This window comes from Crocodylus siamensis, chromosome 2 (assembly GCF_052110815.1).
Source record: "Crocodylus siamensis isolate JL-2025a chromosome 2, ASM5211081v1, whole genome shotgun sequence".
Classification (NCBI taxonomy): Eukaryota; Metazoa; Chordata; order Crocodylia; family Crocodylidae; genus Crocodylus; species Crocodylus siamensis.
Window position 1 is genome coordinate 121146290 of NC_143396.1, and position 24107 is coordinate 121170396.

Below are 24107 nucleotides of genomic sequence, written 5' to 3' on the forward strand. Positions count from 1 at the left end.
TCTTTGAGATATCATTATATTAGTATATTTGAGAAGTCAGTCTATGAGGGCATCAATGAGTGAATAAACTTGGAGAATCATTGTGTATAGACAGAGCTTCAAAATTTATACTGACACTGTCCTGTAAAACTTTAAGTTTCACTGTAGGCAGACAGGGCCCCTCTGGTATTTGTAGTGTATGCTATTTTAGAAATGCTAAAGTAATATCCCACGTACAATTTCAACTGTGTATGCTTCATAGATAAAAATCTCAGTACTAAAATCCAATTTATGAAGGGAAAAGCCTCACAGACTTCAGTGAGAGTTTAATCTGAGAGCATGGATTACAAGATATTTAGACACTTACAACAGCCAAATCCTGCCCTCAGATATATCTAAGTAATCCAGCTCATGCCAGGATTATAAAGGCTCCTGAGGGCTTACAATCTATGAAACCATAACTCTAAGAAACTACATAACTTCAGTGGGTTGAATGGAGTTAGGGGAGGTTGAAATTTCGCCGTAATAATTTCTACTGCCCAATCAAAACTAAACTTATCTGAAGGGCAAATGGGCAGTGTGCTCTAACAGGAAGCAACCAACAACATTATTTTGATACTTGTTATATTTAGCTTTGCAATTTGTTGTCCATCCTTAGCATGCTGTTGTGTTAAATTCAGAACTTACCATGAAAGGAAAGCAGTAAGGTTAGGAAAAGTAGGGCTTTTTTTTACAAGAAATTCTGCGCTTATATCTATTTTAGAGGGGGTTTTATTTAGTCTTTTTAATGTCTTTAATCAGAGGCAGTCTCTGGTCTCTTGAGAATTGCTCTACATTTCAATGCCAGAGAGTTTGAGTCATATTGCAGCAAGTTAGTGAAGACTGTTCTTACTGGAAAAGAATATTGATTGTCTTAGCTAGGCATGAACAGTCTTTCTCTCTCTCCTCTCTTAATAAAGGAGAGAGAAAGAGACTGGACCAAAGCTGATGGCATATTTACCTTCATGAGTTTTAAAAAAAAGTTAATTACTGCTTGGAGCAAGTTGGTATGGCTGTCCTGAGCTGTCTTTTATTAGTAGTCCCCTTCATTAATTTCCCTCGCTGGATTTGCTGCTAATAGCTGCCTGGTTCCAGACAGCACAAAGCAGCATCTGTGCCATTGAGCAGAAAAGCGGGAGTCAGGCAAAGGGGGGTGGGGGGAGACGCCGTTTACAAATCAACCCTTATTAACATGATGGCCTACTCTAGGGGGACTGCATCTCCAGGCCTCTGGTATCAAGCGCAGCAGTTTGGACTTCAGCTTTACTCATATCAGCTCCTGAACGAAGGAAAGAAACAAAACCACTTCTTGCATGGCCATGCAAGTTATGCAGCTCAACTGACTGTTAACATCATTGGACTCATTATCATGGTTGATGGTTGCTTTTCTTTTTTCATTTTGGGAGAGGGGCGATTAAATGGTTAAGTACAATAAAGCAGAGGTAATAATAAATTAATGTTTGAACAATATGATAATCAGTGATGCCTGATGACAAAAAAGCAGGCCCTCAATTGTCTCGTTTTTGTATAAGAGTGATGGGAAGGACAATAAATCTTGGGAAACAGTTGGACCAGTTACTATTATGGAGCCAAATCTTAATCAGGGCCAGATTCCAATACATTTTCCTGCAGAGTAGCACCTGACTGCAGTAGTGAGCTCTTGGAAGAGAAAGGGACTAGACCCTATATGGGATGCGGCTCAGAGGGAATAAAGGTATCAGAATCTGGCACTCTGTTTTTAATAAGGCATTGCACAAGCAACCCTTCTATTGCATCCTGTAACTCTATAGCTTCACATCTTTAAACACTGCATTTTGTGTGACCAGACATGTGCTACTGGATTGTTAATTTGTCCTTTGAGTGGGATTGTGACATATAAGGCTGAAGTCTAAGACTCAGGTGAACCCAGACATAACAGAGGCTAGGCCCACTTCACATGGGCCCTTATAACCCCACCCCAGACTGTGGCAATAGATTCTTTTGCAATGGCTCCCCACAGTTGGGGTTGGCAGCAACTATGAGAATTAAGATGAATGGGGAAGTTCACACCTCTAGAAATGGTTTCAGGCTGCCTTCAGATTCTGGCAGGCTGTGCTTACACTTGGCTCACTTCCAAGTTTTCTTTGCATTCATGCTAGCTAGAGACTTAATCTTTAGATGAAAGCTGAGAGTCTCATCTCACCAGGTGATGAGGCATATGGAGTGCCTATCATGTACAATATAGCCCTAGGCTGAGTAAATATGATCAATGGGGAAACTTATTAGCGGCCCAGTGACAGTCTGCTACAACAGCTATTAAATTTAAAAGAAGTACCTTAGCTATAATCCATAAAAAAATAAATGTTTGTGGGCTGTATTATAAGTATTATTACAGTTTAAAAATAGTTTGGGACAAAAGGATGGGTTGAAATGAGATTTAAAAAGCGATAAAAAAGGTTAACATTTTCTTAATATCTTTGGTTAAATGGAAACAAGGGAGATTTAGACCTGATATTAGGAAGAACTTTCAAACCATAAGGATGGTCTCACTGGGACCGGTTTCCTACAGACACTGTGGAAGTATTTTGAAGCTTTTAACTGCAGGTTGGACAAACGTTTGTTTGCAGTGATTTATACAGGAATGATCCTACCTTTAGAAGGGAGAGTCAGACTAAATGTCTCTAAAAGACCTTATTTCTCTATGATTTTAATGGCAAAAATTCAGGCTATATGACCCAAAAGAACTCTATGTGTGCTATTGAGCACCTCCCTGAAGGTTTTGCTGTAGCATTTCATGAAGTATTACACTTTCTTCCCTTTTCTATTTTAAGGGGTAGTATTTGGGGAAGCAACACAAGAAAGAGGTGAGCTATGATTTCTTCCTTACTCCTCCTTGTATATGATAGGCATGGAAATCTGGTACTTGTCTACACAAGCAGCAAATTACTACCAGGCTTGAGGTGGATCAGCTGTGCCACAGCCCTAGCAGCTCCCCTCTTATTTCACTTGCTTTGGGTAGATAAACAGAACAGCACACGTACAGCAATAAATATACTTACAAACCACAAGCCAGCAGACAGCATGTGCTGTACTGTAAGTCATGACAGAATCACCCTCAAAGGTGACATGTCAAAATGTTTGGCTGGGGCAAAATTCTGCCCCTGATTCATATGACATTCCTGTCCAATCACTGAGAATTATTTCAAAGCTATAATCTCACCTTCTTTGGTTAGTCAGATGTGGGATGTAATAATCTAAGGAATTAGAAGGCAAAATAAATTAAATCAAGATCTAGAGTATTACAGGTGCTGGTGCTCTTCATTGAAACAGAAGAGAATGAAATGGAAATGAAGGGAAACTTCAGCAGAATTGCTCTTTGGTTTTGCTCTTAGATCTGCCTTTTCTGACTCTTCTGGGCCTGGGCCTGCCGCCATTGATTTACACTATTGTCTTTCTCCCTCTCTTCTTGTAAATAGAAAACTGACCATAAAGGCACCCACAGGAGACTTATCTAACGAACATGAACTCAGCTGGCAGCTAAGACCAGTCATTCAGTGGGCTATATCCATACTGTGCTGAGGCCAGGGCATGCCCCTTGAAGCTCTGCAAATTCTGGAGGGGACATGGTTTTGAGTGTTTCTCCTGTACTTCAGCAATCCATTAGAAACATCCAGAAATTCTGTTAAGGAGCAGGCCTTTCCACTGTTGGAGTGAGCCACAGGGCTTGGAGAGGCCACACAGGGGTTGTTTGAGGTAGGCTTGGCTGGACCTGCTGTGCTTTCACACCAGTAAGCAGTGGTGTTTTGCTGCTGAGATCTAATTGATTCCCTAGCCCTTCACAAATGGATTCCTATATGATTTCATCATAAGGCAAGAAATTGAGGTGGTGTTTAAATTAAGGGGACCACAGGTCCTTTTGCTGCATCGTCCCTTCTTTTTTGATAAACAGATGGAAAAATTATTAGTTGTCTGAGTAATTTTGGAGCCATTAGCTGTCCTCTTTGAGAACTTCTACAGGTCAGGTGAGGTCTCAGATGATTGGAAAAGGGTGAATATAGTGCCCATCTTTAACAAAGGGAAGACGTAGGAGCCAGGGTACTACAGACCAGTCAGCATGACCTCAATACTTGAAAAGATCTTGTAGAGGGACCTCAGGGAATCTATTATGGAGCACCTAGAGGAGAACAAGGTGATCAGGAACAGCCAGAATGGATTCACCAAGAGTAAGTCATGCCTGACCAACCTGATTTCTTTCTATGATAAGGTGACAGGCTTTGTAGGTGGGGGAACGTACTGGATGTGATATACCTTGACACCATCTCCCACAAAATTATCAGTAACAAGCTAAAGAAATACAGACTAGATTAAAGTACTCTAAAGTAGATACATAACTGGTTGGATCATTGTGCTCAATGGGTAGTCATCAATGGCTCAATGTCTAATTGTGTGAAAGTATCAAGTGGGGGTTTGTCCTGAATTTGGTACTGTTCAACACCTTCATTAATGATTTGGATGATGGGATTGAATACTTAGTAAATTTGTGGATGACACCAAGTTGGGTGGAGTTGCAGATACTCTGGGGGGCAGGGTTGGCATCCAGAATGACCTGGATAGGCCAGAGAAATGGTCTGCAGTCAATCAGGTGATGTTCAGCAAGGACAAGTGCAAAGTCCTGCCCTTGGACGGAATAACCTCATGCACAAATACAGACTGGAGAATGACTTACTAGGCAGAGAAGAGTCTAGGATTTACAGTAGACCATAAACTGAATATAAGCCAACAGTGCGCTCTTCTCGCTAAAATAGGCAATGGCATACTGAGTTGTACTAACAGTTTTCACTTGCAAATCAAAAGAAATTATTTTTCCACTCTGTTCAGCACTAGTGAGGTCTCACCTGGAGTACTGTGTTCAGTTTGGACCCTGCACTTCAAGAAGGATGTGAATAGATTGCAGTGAGTCCAGTACTGAGCGACAAAAGAGATTAGGGGCTTGGGAAGCAAGGCTTATGAGGAAAAGCTGAAAGAACTACAGTTATATAGTCTGGAGAAGAGACTGATTGGGGATTTAAAAACAGTCTTCAAATGCCTGAAGGACAGTTCTGACAGGATAGAAATAGGGTTTCTTTGTGGCAGTAGGGGACAGGGTTAGGAAAAATAGCCTCAAGCTGTATCAGAGGAAATTTAGGTTGGAGATTAGGGGGAACTTCCTGACTATGAGGGTGGTCAATCATTGGAACAGGCTATTTAGAAAACCATGGAATCTCCATCCTTGCCAATTTTCAAGAGCAGGGGGCTGGACTAGATGATGTTGTGTGGTCCCTCCTAGTTCTACTTTCCTATGATGCTATGATCTTGTAAAACTCTCAGTGAAAAGGAGTCGGGTTTTCTTTCTTACAACATCTGATGTTTCCCTATAATATCATTCCTCAGAAAGATTACTTCACGGATGCAAAAACAGCAGCAGCTGAGATGCTGGCCTGGCTGCCGTGCCTCAAGTGACCTGTGCTGCTTTTCACACCATTTATTGTAGGATAAAAAGGGATAAGGCATTATCACTTGTCAGCTGCTCTGTGGCAACTTCCTGTGTGCATACAGGAGTAAGAGGAAGCTAACTCAGGATATTTTGTTTTTCTCTGGCAGCTAAGTTACATGGTGGCATATGAGAATGCATGTGGGCATCAGTAGGGCTGTGCGAAACGGCTCTGTTCTGTTTCGACTAGAGTTACGAGGTTTCAATGGAACAGCGTTTTGTTTTGAATTTCATTTTGAGTCAAAACAGCTGTTCCGTCTGATGCTGTTTAGACATTTCACCCATTTGCTATAATGGGGAAGCTTGAAACAGCCTCTCTCATCTGGCAAGCAGATCAGGGCCCAAACCTGGGAGGACTGCCAGGGCTGTGCCAGTCCTCCTGGGGCATAGGGCCCCTGATCTGCCTGCCAGATAAGGGAGAGAAGCTGGTGCTGCCACCTGGGACCAGGGAAGGGAACTGAGCCCGATTGCTCAGTTCCCCTCCCCAGCGCTAGATCAGGCTGGGAGAAGGAAGTCAGCCCAGCTGGGCTGAGTTGCCTTCCCCAGCCTGATTGTAGGGCTGGGGAGGGAAACTGAGTGATCTGGCTCAGTTCCCTGCTCCAGCCCGATTGCAGTGCAGGGGAGGGGAACTGAGCTGGGGCTCAGTTCCCTTTCCCTGTGCTGTGATTGGCTTTCCACCCCAGCCATGGGAGGCGGGGAGAGCTGGGGCTGAGCTCCCTGCCTGGCTGAGCCTGGAGCCGCTGGGAGCACAACCCTTGTTCTCCCCATCTCCCACCACCTGGCTCCTGGCTGCTTCGAAAGTTTCAAAATGTTTCGAGTAGCCTCCTTTTGTTTCAAGGCTGTTTCAAAGTCCTTCGTTTCATTTCAATTTTGCCATTTCAAGCTTGAACTGACTTGGAACAGTGTTGAAACGAAACGACTGGCAAAATTTCACACAGCCCTAGCAGTCAGCACAGAGCAGCTGACATGTAGGAAGCCTGATCCCCTTTTCTCCACAGTATATTGTTCATATATCCAAACTGTCATTTAGACTTTCTGCTGCTTATATTTCCTATATGTGAAATGGAGGTGACGTTAATAAACACTTGCCTTGCCAGTGGGAAAAGATCATCTCTTAGAGATGTTATTTTAATTTCTATGAAGGCTATTCAGTTCCTTGAATGACAAATCTTAGGTTATTCAAAGTCAGCAAAACTGAATCTCAGCCTGTAACTATAAAGTATTGTTTTGCTGCTAAATTTATGGGCCTGTGCTGGAAAGTTATTCCCAGAAGATTAGTCCCAGAAGTTCCTGCTGAATCAAACCCCATGATATTTATTTTAACTAAAAAGTAGACAAGCTGATGATTCATCTTAGTAATACTCCTTACAAACTGTTTGTAAAATAAAAACAATAGTAGCTTAATGACTGTGAATTTAGTTCTTTTCAAGATTGAAAAACACACGCAATAGCAGCCAGCTACTGGTGCCACTGTTCAAGAAGGATCTTCAGACTGATGGTAGCTTAAATATATATGCATATTCCTTTTATTTGAATGAGGAAAAAAAACCCATTGCTTATTGTAGTCTGAATGCACTTTAAAACTAGGGTTGGTTGCTTGCAGTTTGTTAGGACACTTTTCAAATAATCTTTGAGACAATTGAAAAAAAAGCAAACCCCGGCTAGTGTCTTTCAGTGAGGCTTTACAACATTTTCCAGCTTATTTATTTTTTAAATCTTACTATCCTTTTTCTTTAAATTCAATGGCTGTATTTTTTTAACCCGCACCAAGATATGAACATGCAGTTTTGATCACTTAGTTAAATCCAGTATTTTACTATTGCAGGCAACACTCTTCTTTATTGGCTGTGGAACAAGATAACTGACTTAATCTTCCCAGTAACACGTGAGTTTTCATGTATCATTTTAATCTGCGAAACATTTGAGCTGAGTGTACTGTCACATGCCGATTTTACTTTTCTATAAGAAAGTGACTCCCGGGCTCAATGATGGATTGTTTGCTCTCTTTTAACAACAGTCAAGATGGTGAATGCCCTGGGGTGATAGACAGTGTGCAATGGGAATGTGAACAAATCTGATGGCCCAGTTCAAGTTCACCTGACAAAGCTGGAGCAGTCTGCAAGCAGCATTTTAGAAAGGATTATTCACACTTGCATTATATTTTTGAATGCATTTTTCTTGCTGCGCAGCTGCACGGCTCCCCAGCACCGAAGGTTTATGCACCATAATAAAGAGATTTAATTTTTTTTCTAACTTCCCACTCTTTACACCTAGTTTCCACTGCTGTGTGCAGTTATAGGGCATCTGTATATTCAAACAACTTAGTACAAACATCACCTTGAAAACAATAGCAGCACTAAAAGGCAGTAACAAAAAGCCTGAAATCTCTGCTGGCTGAAGAAACAAAAGCTGATGGTTTTGTTAAGCCTAACTTTGTACTGGGGACCCATCTCTTTATGGAACTTCAGTACTCACTTTTCTTTCCCCTCCAGTTCAAACAAAAAAATCTTCCCAAACAAACCCTGTGTCAAACAGATGCCTTTCTGGTGCAGGATATTGGAACTTTAAGACATATTTAGGTTTGTTTAAAAAAAAAATTCGTTCTACTAAAAATACACTTAACTGCAGAAAAATAACTACCATACATTCACACAGTTCTGGACCTTCAGCAAAAGTGCTTGGCTGTGCTGGCAGATTCTTTGGAAAGACAAAGCTTATGATTTCATTTTATCCGGAAAGGCCAATTCCTGAGCAGGAAAGATGTTGGGCTTAGTCCTTACATGCTGTTCCTGTAGGGGGACCCTCACTCCTGCACAGAGGAGGAATGCCGGTGAAGTTAATGGGGTTCCACATAGGCACAAGATCCTGCCACTTGGAATAATTTGAAGGATTGGGGCTATTAGCTGGTCTCCAGATACAAGGGGAACATTAATAGTAGTATCACTTAGCAGTCACTTTACAGTGCACTTTGCATCTTCAGAGCATTGTACAAACATTTGTCAGCCCCTTATGAAATTGGTTTTTATTATCCTCACTTTATAGATTGGGAAACTAATCCACAGAGAACCAAATTAACTTGGTTAACAGGCAAGTCAAGCCACTTGACAGCCAAGCCCATCATGGAACTGAATGTACCGAAACCTACTGTGTCTGGCATCATCATAGAAAGAGACCCACACTGTTTTCTGGTCAGTGCTCCAGGAAAACAACACTAAAGGGCTATAGGATTATATGTCTTTTCTCTCAGAATATCAGTATTTTAGAGGTGATGTAGTCAATATGTTAAGAGGTGTTTGCGTGTTTTAATATAACCACTTTAAGTACTTTTTTCTGTCTCAAGGCACATTCTGGTTTCATTTCAAGATGATCTGGAAAGGATTTTAAAACCATTGGGCTTGTGCCTTTTTCTCCCTTCATTCTGATGTTAAAAAAAAAGGCTTGAACGTTCTTCCTTTGTCCTTCCCCTCTCCCTGCTTTTCTTCTGAAGTACCAGGAATGGCAACTAATTTTCCATAGTCTAGAGCAGCGTTTCTCAACCTGTGGCTTATGACCCAAAAGTGAGTCTCAAGAACATATGAAAGGGTTGTGAACAGATTTTAAAAATGGATTCTCCTTTAAAGGAGAAAAACATGGGAAACTGGATTTTCCCTTGCACTGGGGTGCTGGGGCCTGGTGGTGGGACACAGCGGGGCAGGAGTGAGGGGCAGTGGGTCCGGACTGGCCACTGATGTTTACAAATGGGTCCTGGTCCAAAAAAGGCTAAGAACCACTAGTCTAGAGGATCAAGGGAGTGAGTGAGGGAGGGCAAGACCCAAAGATGTGTATTGAGAAGTGAGGAGGAAGTGAGAGGAATGTTGAAACTCTAACACAGACAGCATTTCTCCCAAATGTTACCTAGGCATTGGAATTAAGATAGAGCTTAGGGTTCATCTTCATGAGCTATCATATTAAAATACAATGTGTCTGGTTTGCATTAGGATTTTACAGTGCAGCAGTTAAGTTGTATTGGCCTGACATGTTTTTAAAACACTTATCTTAGTTCAACTGTATTCTTAAGGTTTGTCTGCATTACTGCCATAGCAAAGCATTACTGCCGTAGTAAAGCCCCTCATCTATAGCATTTGACACCAGAAGGGTATGAGCTGCTTTCCAAACTCCATTTCAACAGCATGAAGCTTCAAGAGAAATGAGAGAATAAAACAGCTAGCTATTCTACAGCTCAGACCAATCCTGGACACTCCAACTACATTGCAATATTTTATCTCAGTATGCTCCAAGATTTGACACTCTTCAGCCAGTCAGACTATGTCACATAGTCTTACAGTCTCACATGGAGCCAAAGACACCCACACATGTCTGTGGCGTTACATGAAAGATGAAGTTGACCTTGACAAAATCATGTTACGTGGCTGAGACCATATCTCTGTGCATAGCAGACATTGTAATTTACCATTGGTAGATGCCTTTTTTTTCTTCCATATAAATAACTTGTTTACTTTTCATGGGAGACCACTGGTGTAAGCCCTGGAGGGTACACTGTACTGATGCACGCACTACTGCTGGGGAAACTGGACTAATAGGGAAACTTAAGAAAACAGATATCTGGTTCAGCCAGAGGCTGACATTTTCCGGCACTTGAATACTTCCCCAGTAGATTTCTGGGAAGGGAATGACATAACTTTGCATTTGCTGCTTTCCAATTCTCCAGGTGGTAGCTCACAAAAGTCCAAGAAGGTCATGTCCATGAATTACAGGCTTTGCTCTAAAAAAACAAAAGATTGTTTCATAAAAAGTAAACTGCGGCAGCTGCCTCTATGTCGGGTGAACACTATTGAAGCCTGTGGACAGCAGACATACCAGAGGACATTCAGGGAGTGGGAATGTTAAAAATCAGAGGTTCTGGAGTGTATTTTTTTTGTAGAGCATCAAACTCTGAACAACAAGAAAACATGCAGCTAAAATGTATGAAATATAAAGAAATGTTCAAAGTAGCAACTGTATGGCCATGCATAGCAAGACATTCCCTGTACAGCCAGAAAACAGGTAAAAACTCCAAGGAAAGTCCTGGAAGTGTGGGTCCAATTAAATAAAATATTTGAGAGTGGGGGAGACCATCACAGCAAGCGATAAGGCGTGGGGGACTAGATTGGGGAGGGGGAGTGTAGAGGGCTGTTGTGTGGTTATGTACTTATATTTCCTGAGGCTCAGAATATTCCCAGGCACTTTTGCTTCATTCACACAACTTATACTGACAGACAGACCTCCCTCCCTTCAACCCAGCCCCTACTGTCTACATATTTTGTCACAGGTTTTTATTTTTAAAACAGTGTTGCACGTAACTGTGCCCCAAAATGCTAGAACATCAAACCCATCTGAGCAGAGGGCTGCATTACATATTGAATGAAACTATCAGCAATCAGCAGCAGATCTCCCATGGATGAGAATGGAAGGCTTATACAAAGGATGGCCAGAATATGACCCTGATATCATAGCTAAGCCTTTAGAAGTCAAAGCAAAGCACTGAACTCCCTTTCTCTGTCTTCAAAGGGAGGTGGACCGAGATAGTAACTGGTAAGTTACTAATGCATTCACCATTACTCAGTGGGACACATTTGGGTGGGAACTTTCTTCTGTCTCTGACACTTGTTTGTTTGACCACATGCATGTTCAGTTGCCTAATTTACCTCCACAATTGCAATAAGTTCAATTACCTGCCTATGTTACCTGAAAAACACATTCTTTTAGTTATTACACTTCATAGTGAACTGCTCAACTGGATAAGGGCAATTTTCCTTCTTGCTTAGAATTGCTGTTCCAGGCTGTCTAGGCTATTTTTCTTCAGCTTATTTTCACAATCATAAAGGCAACAGTATTATATTTTTGTATAACCTTCTATATTCTGCAAAACTATTGCTAGAGCATATAGGGAATTTGACAGCATCATTTTATGGAGTTAAATATAAAGATATTTTCAAAAATTAAAGGAAAGGGAAAACAGGATCTATAAGCAAAGAAGGAAAGATCTTATCTCAGAGTAGATTTGGAAATAGATGGGAACAGAGTAGAGAGACACAGGAATGCCTTTCCCATGACAAGGATTATAGATGAGGTGGTTCTCAAGCTATCAGCAATAAGACAATGTTAAGGGAGAGAGGAGAAGCTGTGCTGGAGGAGCACATTGGGCTCTAATATGTCATTAGACATCAAATTTAACCCCTTGGAGATACTGGGCACATCTATACATACAATTAATGCGACTGAATATACTCCAGCTCAATTTGAGTCAAAGTAAACTAATCCCAACATCACTGGCTACACATGTGTTTAAGCACAGTAATTTACTGCACTACTGGATACCACTTGTATCTGACAGGCCTATCTGGCAGTACAGTAAATTAGTCTATTGTAACCTACTTGCTGAGCAGGAATAGACACTGATGCTTTACTGTGCAGCAAATTTGTCTGCTGTGTAATAAAATATCTTGTGTAGACACACTCACTGCAACATGAGCTATACTTGTGAGGCACAATTTCTTCAAAATATTTTTCTTGCTGCCAACAGGATATCACAACCCCTCTCCTCGCAGTGCCTGAGTGGATAGTTAAGCAAAGTTTCTGTCTTCTGCCCACTGGCTGCAGAAAACAGTTTGACCATATAATGAAGAAAGATCAGAACAAATCTCTGGGTCTTGAGAATAGCAGGGGATGCTCTTCCACCTAATTGGAATCCCAAAACAACTCTTTTATTTATACAGGTTTCCCTTGCTTTATGTGGGTTCTGTATGTATGAAGTCACTCTTATGCGATGACCCTTTTTATATCACAAATTAATTATATGCGAGGTAAATTCACTCTTATGTGATTGGTGTGGTGGAAGCCTGCAGTCAGCTGCTTTGTGCGGTGCATTTTGGGAGTGGAGGAAGAAAAACTTATTTGTGGGGGCTGAGCCATGTGGTGGTGCCCAGGCTGGTCCAGTCTGGCCCTGTCAGCATGGCGCCCTGGGAGCTGTGAGCCATGAAGCCACCCAGCAGCAGTGCCCACAGCCACTGTTCAGGGCAGCTGGTGCCCATGCTTTTGGAGCTGCAGCTGCCCTGGGAGTGGCATGATGCCACATTTGTAAGTGGTAGAAACGGGTCTGGGGTCAGTACAGTTGAGGTCTTGGAACGTATCCCTATTTGTTACATTGTAAAGTAGGTTCCCTTTATGTGAATTTGAGTTATGTGCTGTTTTCCAGGAACACATGTACAACATAAAGCAAGGGAAACCTATACTATTTCAGTATCGCTTAGTTTATACCTGAGTGTACTGGAAAAGGGCCTGCCTCTGTAAATCTGTAACTCAAACAAGTCACTCCCCTCACTTCAAAGGGGCTGCTTATCTTAATAGGGGTTACAAGACAGCCCCTAAATTTGGAGCACTCCTGATGGTGAGTGTTTTTAGTTTCCAATGGGCATGTTAACAAGCTCAGACCAATCCCAGCAGTCCTTACTCTGGAAAAACTTCTTTTGGCTTCTTTTGGTAGTTTTTAGCCTGTAGAAAGTTTGCAGGATTTGCTCCATGACACTTAGTCAACACTAATGAGTATTTTAAAACACTTTTAAAAATCTTCCATAAGAAAGTATACACAGAGAAGAAGAAGTTACATCTTTAGTGCTTCTTATATCTAGACACCTGAGACATTTACATCAGTTGGTGAAAAATCATTAATAGACTTAAACACAAATAGCTAAAATAAAATAGCTGATTCTGAACACACACATTTGGCCATGCTGGGTGCACCTACATGTGCAATTAAAGTGAAGCAGTAAACTCCAGAGCAGTTTGAACCAGAGTAAACTAGTTCTGGGTGCAGCATCTACATGTGTGCCTTGGACAGCAGCAATTTGAGCTGGTGTAGAGCAGTTTATGCCAGGACTGCTCCTGCTGTGCTCTGCCCTGGGCTCTGGGTGGCAGTGGAGGGTGACAGAGGGGCTGGCTGGGGCATGAGGGTGCTGAAAATGTGGAGCTGTGTGGCTAGGTGGCGGGCAGCTGTGTGGCTAGGTGGCTGGTCCACTATCCAGTTATGGCAGGATTAATTAGTTACTGAGGCTTAATAGCATCACATGTGCAGACAGTGAAGTTTTACTCCTCAGCTAATTAGTCTACTAATAAAGTGCACATGTAGACGTGCCCCCTTTGTGCTATTTGCATGTACTGTTACACAATTTTATTAATTCCAACAGATATATATAACAAGCTGTATTCAGCTGGTCCACAAAGTGGTAACATGGGATTTCCAACTTGGAATGGATCTTTCAGACACTTTATATGTAGAAGTGACTTTACTCACCTGAAGAGTCTTGCATGAATCTGTGTAACAGGGGACATATGTCCTGTTTCTAAGGAAGGGAGTGTAGTGAGGCACTGGGGTATACAGTGAGCCACACTGGGAGCCCAGAGAGAGGGGCTGCACATAGGACCAGGGGTCTGGAGCCCAGAGAGAAGGGTTGTCCTTGGGGCCAAGGGTCTGGGAGCCCAAAAGGGAGTTGAACATGGAACCAGGGGGCCTGGAAGCTCAAAGAAAAGGCTGAGCGAGGGGCCAGGAGTCCGAGGGCCATGTGTGTGAAAGTAACATTTAAGGTAACACCTGTGAGACTTGGGATGTGGTGTAGTGGAGGAGTGGAGCCACACAATTTGCTCTTAAGGCTATACAGGTACCCTGCGGGGGCACAGCCAGGCTGAGAATGACCTATCAGGCATGAGGCTGGGATTTACACTAGTGGGGCCCAGGAGAGATTTGCTGTGGGAATAGACCAGATTAAGGCTCAATCTAAGGCCTGTAGGCAGCCTCCCTTACCCAACTTTCAATAAAAACAAGGCGTGGTAGGTGAGCAATTGAGGGAGGGCAATATTAAAGTCAGATCTGGGAGCCACAAGACCACCAGGGGGCATCTTGGCCACTCCTGTGGCCATGAGCCTGCTTCAGGGAAGATGGACTGAGAAGACCATGAGGCCCCTTTAAGGGCAGCACTTCTGTGGCCAGAACAAGATGGCACTTGGATAAGGTGAACTTAATAAAAGGTAAAGGGGCTAAGCCTAGGAAAATTCCCATAATACGAAGGGGGTGGGGAACCACGGCAGGACGACTCCTGCCAATAGGGCAGATCAGTGGGCTGATGACAGGCTGCCCTCAAAGGGTATCCAAACTCAGTGGGAGTTGAGTACTTCCAGCTGATGGGAAAAATGTGGAGTCAGTAGGGACAGCTCCAAAGCTGTGGACTTGCCTTTAGTAACCGGCCAGAGAAACAGCTGAATGAAAAAGGGACAACACCTGTGTGTGAGCAGCAGCATAGAGCCCAATAGGGGAAGGGCTGGGCCAGCACAAAAAGCTTCCCTAGGGGAAAAAGAGGGGAAGTAACATGTAAATGACTTCAGTGAGGCCCTGGATGTTAGAGGGAAGTAGCTGTCCCTGGAAAAGTGGATAAGTCCATGCCAAAGAAGGAGAAAGGGGCTTCCAGAAGAAGGAGGGACTGTTAGTAGGCCACTTTCACCCTCTTCTGGCTCCTGAGTATACAATGGTGGGCTAAGACGCATGTTTAAAGGCTATTTTAGTTTACCCAGTGGGGTATGCTTGGGGATACCATGATGATGGTTTTGGTCCAGGTGGTTTTACTGACCTGGCAGGGGAGATACCCTTTTTATTGGCCTTGAATGACTCAGTATAGTTGAGGGTGAAGGCCTGTCTCTTGCACTGTGGACAGGTTAATCCCTGAGAGAGTCTATAATGCCTCTAATGCGAGGATCTTGGCTACACAATTTAGGGGGATGGGGGACTGCCTTCGGGCGTTCCCTCTAGAGTGCTCCTTTGGCCTTTTGGTTGGAGGCAAGCAAGACTAGGGGGCATCTGAACTCCAAGGCCTCCTGGCTTGGGGCTTGCACATTAGGATGCCTACCATGGATTTGGGAGTATCTGAAGCCTAGGAGGTAGGATATTTGCCAGTGGTATTGCCACACAGACTTGAACGATTGAGCTCTGCTCAGTCAATAGAAAACAGAACTGATTTGGCCCGAGACATAATACTTTTACACACACACACACACACACACACACACACACGCACGCATGTGTGCGCGTGCGTGTGTATTTGTATATACATATTTTACTCCCTCTTTTCTTTTTCTTTTTTTTGTGTACTCAGGTGAGTCAAAGACTTCAGTTGAGTTTTGGGTGTTATTGACTGGTGGCTTGGGAGTGGCTGTTAAGGGGTAGTTTGGAGGCCACACAGCATAGTGCCTGCAGGGTATTTTGCATTTTGAGCCTTGCATAGGTATACTCCGGGCTGAGGCCCAAACCAATGGGCCAGTGCCAAGAGCCTCTGCTAGAGAAAAGGGAGCCAAAGCCAAAAAGGCTTACGCCTGGACAAAGGGATGGAACTTACTGTCTTGGCTGGGAGGCCCCACAAAATTGAGGCTGGCTCTCATGAGGCATGGGTTTTGCTAGGGAGGAGGGGGGAAGCCACAAGAAAGGCCCACAAGCCACTGTATAGGCTGCTGAGGTGCAGAACCCACAAAAGGCAAATTAGGAGGAGAAAGAAACGGAGAGAGACAGAGTTGGCTAGATAAGCTAGCTGCAGAATCTAGTTAGTTTAGTAACACCAGATTATTGCCCCTCCCCTTCAGATTTACAGGCAACCTCTCAAGAGATCCAGATTTCATCAAAGAATCATTTCAGGTGAATGAGAGGGAAAAAACCCTAGGGAACTGCAGGAGGCAGGGTCATCCCACCATGATGGGTAGGCTCAATTCCTCTTTTGGTCCAAGCCTGCTACAGTCTGTTATCACATGTAGAGACAGCTTTCTACAAATGTGTACAGGATCAAACACTATGGTTGCCATTACTGGCTATGCTACCTTTGCACGTGACTAAGTAGGTTTTGCTATTGATGGCCTTGTTAAAGAAAGACGGTGGCAGATTTCATTGCATTCCACATGCTGATTGTTGAAGAAATAATAAATGCCTTTTTCCCCAAAGTTGGTGGAGTGTGAAGCATCCTTCCCATGAAGCGAATGAATCTGGGGATCTGTGAGGTAGATGAGGCCTTTTCCATTACCTGTCACCCAACCTGCAGAGCAACGGAAACAGTTTAAGCACAATCATCCCATTGCTTTATTGTTTTCTGTAACTAAGGCTGGGAGACTGAGCATCCTTCTGCCAGTCTGACATAGGGAGAATGCTACTGATATCAGATGAGTTGCTCTCAATTTTAAACCTGTGTAAGCAAAAGCAAAATATGGCCCTAACTATTGCTATCAGTTTTCATGGAAAGACACAAGCAGACCAGTAGGTCCCAACAGTCTCAAATTTCTATTTTATTTCACTAAGCTCTGACAAGGAAAAAACAAAGAATAAGAGTTTGTCTAAAAACTGTATGAGTGAACATAAAAAGTAGAAGGCCAGATTCTTAATTCAAACCAAAGAGAGCCATCATGGGACCTGCTAGTTACACGAAGAGAGGGAGGGTGACATCAGAGGTGCTGCTTCAGTGGTTCTTCATCATCTGAGTATCCCCTTTACAGGAGAGCTCCTCATATATAGTTTTATATATGTGGGCAGCAGCCTAGCATTACAAGGGTGAAAAGGCTTTTCCTGCTGCATGGAAGGTTATACTAGGTAGGATTTGTTCCAATTTGTCTCTTCTCAACAAGAGAGTGAGAATATCATGTTAGCAGCAAAGCACATGCCAAAAATTAAAGACCCTGATGTTTTCTTACATTGCTTGGATTTAAATCTTCTCTACATGCCTCTCTTGCTTTTGTAGCATTTTAAATGGTTTGCTCTGTTTATAGAGTGTTACACTTGAGGGGAGGGGACGGGATGGGGAAGAGATACAAAAATAGTATCAGCCATAATACAAACCTTGTAGGTCAACAACCACATCTGCAGCATTGGAAAATTCATAGGAAAAGTGTCCATAGGCTAACCCATACTCTGTGGCTTTGTATTCTGTCTTTACTACTTTTGTGTTATTAGATAGCTTCACAAACTCTCCCAGGATGTAGGGTTCCACACTCACACAACCTTTTATGCACCTGCCTTCTAATATCTGAAAGAAACCAGAACATAAGTGTTACAATGATCCCACTAGAAATGAAAATGAGGACATGTCATACATCTCAGAAATCTCAGTTCTTATGTTCACTATTTCTTTTCCTGCTCAAGGAAAATGCATGTCAAGAACATCCATACTCTGCCACAGTTTGCTGTTTCCTCATCATAGCACATCTAGAAGTGGAGCTCATATCTAACAATAGATAAGACAGTGCTAGCTCTGGAAATGACAATTCAGACTGATGGGACTGGATAGCAACCAGTTCTCTAACCACCTTGCTTGCAATGCAAATCAGAAACAGACTTTATGAAAATCAGTGTAAGGAGCAGGTGAAAGAACTAGAAGAATGGCAGGTCAGCAACTGGCAACTCTCCCTCTTTTACACTGTTCATGACTGGCTGATGTAGCACTTTCTACATACTTATGGGCTTCAGTATGTTGGTGCTAAAATTGCATTAAGTTTTGCTTGCCAGTGCTCTGGTGTAAGGCAGCAGACTTAGCAAAAACAGTCAAGTTATTTTTTTCTGAGGTCATGTACATATTTCTTTTAAGGTATACATTAGCACTGAAACATTAACTTCCACTCTCTACCATGTAGTGACAGAAAAATAGGATGCTGACTCTTTACAGAATAGTTTACTTGACAATCTGTATTTGAAACACAGAGGTCAAGTAAATACTCAGTTAAATGTATGACCTGGATGTACAAAACTGTACCTTTACATGGACTGGGCCGTGCTCTAGTCCTTCTGTACTGGGATAGATAGTCGCCAAATAGAGATTATTCCAGGCTATTTAGTTACCTTTGCTTAAATCCTCCCATCTTAATGCATTATATGTTTTGGGGGTAAGGCTGGGAATTTGCACTCTAGTGACTCCCATTATAATAAGTTCTGGGGTTCAATTACAAAGTAATACAGAAAAGTACAAAGCAAGGCAGATTGGTACAAATCTCAGGCTGGCCCACATGCTTCCAAGATTATTTCCCGTGCCTTCATTACTTATTCATTGTTCTATTGCGCTTTATTGACCACATTTTAAAAAAGGCAGGTTCTTGTCCCAAGGAAATGACAATCTAAAGACTTACTTCCCAACCCCTGACTTTTTTATCTGCCTAATTCAGCAGACCTGAAGTTTGGCACATAAAACACAGGAGACATGCTTTTGCCAGGTGCACCCATTTTGCCCTTCCTTGAAAAAATGTGCATCTAGGCTTAGGTATTTTCCATCTTCTAAATGATCAAACAAACCCCCACATCCAGGATTATTTTTTTGACCAAAATATTGAGGGAGGTGATGCTCCTCCTCTATGCAACGGTCAGGCCACAATTGGAGTACTTGTGTCCAGTTTTGGGCGCCACACTTCAAGACACAGAGAATCTGGAGAGGGTTCAGAGGAGGGCCACTCACATGATTCGTAGCCTCCATGAAAGACCCAACGAGGGGAGGTTGAGGGATCTAGATCTCTTCAGCCTTCACAAGAGATGGCTGAGAGGAGATCTTATAGCTGGTTATAAGTTTATCAAGGGAGGACAACAGGGAATCGGAGATGCGCTATTTACCAGAGCGCCCCAGGGAGTAACTTGGAATAATGGGTGCAAACTAGTGGAGAGTAGATTCAGGTTAGACATTAGGAAGAAATTTTTTACAGTAAGGGTGGCCAGAATCTGGAATGGGCTTCCAGGAGAGGTGGTACTATCACTTAGTTTGGAGGTCTTCAAGAGGAGGCTTAATAGTCACCTGGCTGGGGTCATCTGACCTCGGTCCTCTTTCCTGCCAGGGGCAGGAGGGTCGGACACAATGATCCTTTGTGGTCCCTTGTGACTACAATGTATGAATGTATGAAAACATGAAATGCAGGGGTGCCAAAGATATGGCCCATAGCCATTTCACCTGGGTCATGGTGCTCCTAGAGCGGGCAGGGCAAGTGGAAGTGGACCCACTGACAAATTCCCAGCTATGCAGCTGCTCTGGAGATACATATTGGTGACAGGTGAGGTTGAGAGACTGCTGCTATAATTCCTGTGTTGCTGCTTATATTTACCCCTTTGCTGCTGCTGGGTACAGATTCTGCTCATGAAGCTTCTCACAGTTCAGATCCAGCCTGGGGGCCCCACTGAGTTTGACACCCTTGATGTAATATAATTTCTCTTTTAGTGTATTGGACACAAATGACTTAGTGCTGTTGTTTGGAATGATGATATATTTACAAGTCGTTCACTGTTTGGCATGCAGAGACCGGGTAACTCTCCTTGTCTTATACTCTGACTTCAGGGTGTCAAATTCCTCTGGCCCTGTGGGTTGGGTGAATGGTGCAGGGCCAGCCTACAGATCAGAAAATGGTGCAGGGCTGGTTCACAGGTCAGAGTGGGCCTACAAACCAGCCCTGTATGCTAGATCCAGCATGCAGGGATGGCCTGGTGCAGGCACTATGTGGTGTGTGCAGCTTCGCTCAGCCTGGCCTGGGTTCCATGTGCAGCATATAGCTTGGTCCAGTGTGGGTACTGTGTGCAGTGCATATCCCAGAGCAGCCCTGCATACCATATGCAATGTATATCCGCCCCAGCCCACATTACATGCAACACTGGGCTGATCCAGTGTGCACCACAGGCAGCATGTGGGTTCACTTCATGGGCAGCACTGGGGGCTGGATCCAGCCTGCGACCATACCTTTTTCACCCCAGCTCTAACTCTCCCTATTGTTCTGCAGAGTGCAGAGGAAACATTGGTCATTTCCTGCTGGCTTTTTTATGATCCCTGCTTCAGCTGACTTGTCTGTAGCCCTCAGGGCAGGGGTTCTTACCAGAAGCACTGCAGAAGGAATGTAGAAGATTTGTGTTGGGATCTTTTGCTCGTACAGCCTTTTGTTGAATTCTGTCACGTAGTACTGAGCAGTCATTTGTCGTTCCACATCATTGAAATGATGAAGCAGTCCTTTTTCTTCTTTATACTCCTTCCCAATATACCTAAATAATAAAAAGCAAACAGCATAGTCAGCTCAGCCTTGGGCAGATGGCAGTAAGGGAATGTGATGCAACATGTCACTATAAATTAAAATGGGGTAGGCCAAAGGCAAAGTTTTTTATTGGTAAGTCTTACTTAAAATTACTTAAAAGTCTTACCAAGGCACAAACTGAACTTAGGCTAGCTACGGGGATCAAGGACAACAAAAAGTCCTTCTTTAGATATGTGGGAAGTAGGAAGAAAAACAAGGATAGTATTGGGCCCCTGAGAGATCCAATGGGACAACTGACATCAGATGCCCAAGAAAGGGCCAATCTCCTAAATGACTTTTTTGCATCGGTTTTTCACACTTCCACGAGGATCACACTGGCCGGAATGGCACAATCCAATTTGGGAGCGGGTGATGGGCCCAAAATCAATGTGGATCAGGTGAAGGAACACCTTAAGAAACTGGACATTCATAAGTCCACAGGCCCAGATGGAATGTGCTTGAGGGCCTTGAAAGAGCTGGCAGACATCACTGCATCCCCCTTGGCAGGGATATTTGAAAAATCATGGTGCTTGGGTGAGTTCCCAGATGACTGGAAAACAGCCAACATGGTCCCTATCTACAAGAAAGGGAGGAGGAATAACCTGGGGAATTATAGACCAATCAGTCTGATGTCTGTCCCTAGAAAAATCCTGGAGAAAATTGTCAAGGAATCAATGAATGCCAGACTAGCAGACAGCAAGCTTCTGCATGCCAGCCAATGTGGCTTTGTGACTGGCAGGTCTTGCCTGACCAACCTCATCTCCTCCCTGGACAAGGGAGATGATGTGGACATCATTTATCTGGACTTCAGGAAGGCCTTTGACCTAGTTCCCCATGATGTCCTCATGGTTAAGCTGGGGAAATGTGGCCTTGATCATCATATGGTCCGATGACTAGGCAACTGGCTATGGGGTCGGACCCAAAGAGTACTAGAAGATTGGTAAAAATGAATTTTTACTTCAAAAGTGAAATTGAATTCACAACAGGCAGGCAATAGATCTGCTTGGCAAAGAGATACCAGCCAGTACTCTTTAACATTTTCATCAGTGATCTAGATTTGGGAGTCAGATATGAACTGGCCAAGTTTGCAGATGATACCAAATTATGGGGGACTGCCATCACACCGCAGGACAGGCTGAGAATACAGGCCAACTCGGACACAGTCTCAAGGTGGGCTGACCAAAACCTGATGGCCTTAAATGCAGAGAAGTGCAAGGTGCTGCATCTCGGTAGGAAGCACCTTCAGCATACTTACAGGCTTCACAGTGCTATGCTTGCTAGCACCATGACTGAAAGGGACTTGGGGGTCTTGATGAACCACAAGATGAATATGAGCCACCAATGTGATGCAATGGAGGGCGAAGCTAACCAAACTCTGGTGTGCATTCACTGATGCATCTCAGGCAAAACCAGGGAAGTCATTCTCCTGCTTTACTCAGCCCTGATGAGACCGCAGCTGGAGTACTACATCCAGTATTGGGTCCCCCACTTCAGGAAGGACATGGAGAAGCTTGAGAGAGTCCAGAAGAGAGCCATTCATATGATCCAAGGCCTGGAGGGAAGGCTGTAAGAGGAGAGGCTGAGGGACTTGGGACTTTTCAGCCTAGAGAAGAGAAGGCTCAGGGGGACTTGGTGGCAGCCTACAACTTCATAAGAGGGGTACATCAGGACCTGGGAGAACATCTGTTCACCAGAGCTGTCCAAGGGATAACAAGGCCTAACAGCCATAAACTACAGGAAGGCTGATTTATACTAGACATAAGAAAAATGTTATTTACGGTGCATGTGTCCAGGGTCTGGAACAAACTCCCCCAAGACGTGGTGCAAACACTTACTCTGGACTCCTTCAGAAAATAGCTGGATTTATTTCTTGCTGGGGTCACTTGATCCCAGCTGATTTCCAGCCTATGGCTGGACCCGATGATCTCATGAGGTCCCTTCCTGTCCCTAATGTCTATGAAATCTAGGAAATTACAAAGAGAAAGGCTTTTCCTAGCCCTTAACCTTGTACTCATGAACCACCTCTGCTCATACTTGGACTCCAGCAAAACACTCTTATACAACCTTCTGGATATCTTGCAAGGCCCTGCAAAATTAAGGTGCTTGCTTATACCCAACTTGGAATGAAATTAGTTGAGTTGGTTTTATTTCCTATTCAGTTGTACCTAGGCATGGCCACACTCATTTCAGGTTAAGAGTGTCCTATAAGGATTTAATTTAAATCAGATAGTGGACACTTTTAAACCAAAATAAGAATGCTAAAAAACAGTTATTTAAAACTCATTTAATTATTTCAGTACAAGCATATGTATAGGCAAAAACATATGTGTAGGCAAATCCAAAATCATAATGGGAAAATGAAGAATACATATGGCTGTGTCAGATAGCATAGCGATGCAGCTCATTCTTTTCCAATACTCTGTCCCTTTGAAAAAAATCATAATTTGAGAATCACACTAGATAACAAGCTTTTTTTCCCAGGGTTATGTTAATCAGGATCAATATGATGACCAAGAGCTTCAGAAAAGTTTTATAACAGCCTTTTGCTTCAGGATATTAGCCAGTTTCTACCTTAGGGAAGATTAGGGCAAGCCTTTCCCTGGTAACATAATGGCTTACAGCTTCCTACAGTGTGTTTTCTTGCATATTCTTTTAAAGGATCTGATGTTGGCCACTGTTAGGAAGGACACTGGACAAAGTTAAGCACAGGTTTGATGATCTACGGAAATTTCTTTTTTTCCTACAGTGGTGTCTACAAGGTAAACCTCTATCATTTCCAGCAGCCATAAAGCGTGTTGTGCTAATCTGATGTAAGCAGTATGTCCATGTCCACCTGAAGCTTCAGACTGGCTAATTAGCACAGTTGAGTGACAGGGCAGTTAGCTTGCCCACATAGTAATCAGTCTACTTGGACTGCCATGCAGATGCTGCTGCACTGCAGCAATGAAGTGTGTTTGCGCCAGGTACAATACAGTGCAGCATTCATACTGATTAAACATTTCACACCAGCAATTTGTAGCCCATCAGTACCTTCCCAGTGTTTCTTCTTGATGCAAAAAGTGTATCCAAAATGCATTCCTTTGTTTGCCTTCCTTTGCCACCCTCAGGTAGTCTCCAATATATACAGCTGTTTCCTGGCCTGTCCACAGACCAGATTTCTTAGAGTATTTCAAAAGAAGAGCAGCTACAAGAAGACAGATCCACAATTATAATTAGAGATTGTTCAATATCAGTAACCAAGGATGAATCATGAGTGCTGTCAGGTTATCCTGGCTGGATCAGGGAACACCAAGCCTCCAAGACCTAGTATGTCCTGCACTAAGTCCCTACAGCTTATTACACTGACCTGTTGAAATAGCATCTTTTGAAAGTCATATGGTTATAAGTTTCATCTCATAGGCCACGTCTAGATGATCAGGGGTGTGTGGTTGCAGCGACACAGATGGTAGTGGCACTAATTTGTGCCGCTACCTTCTGCCACGGAGCATGCCCCTAC

General features: G+C 43.3%; 1 protein-coding gene across 1 annotated transcript in view; it reads right to left on the bottom strand.

The window, feature by feature from the left end:
- Positions 1-7074: 7074 nt before the first annotated feature.
- ALPK1 (alpha kinase 1) overlaps positions 7075-24107 on the bottom strand; it is a 99508-nt gene continuing 82475 nt past the window's right edge. The window contains exons 11-14 of the mRNA XM_090036680.1: positions 23642-23795; positions 20420-20582; positions 17424-17610; positions 7075-16629 (exon numbers count right to left, since the gene is read on the bottom strand). Coding sequence (XP_089892806.1) covers positions 16430-16629; positions 17424-17610; positions 20420-20582; positions 23642-23795 — 704 coding nt within the window. The 3' untranslated portion in view covers positions 7075-16429. The remainder of the gene's footprint in view (positions 16630-17423; positions 17611-20419; positions 20583-23641; positions 23796-24107) is intronic.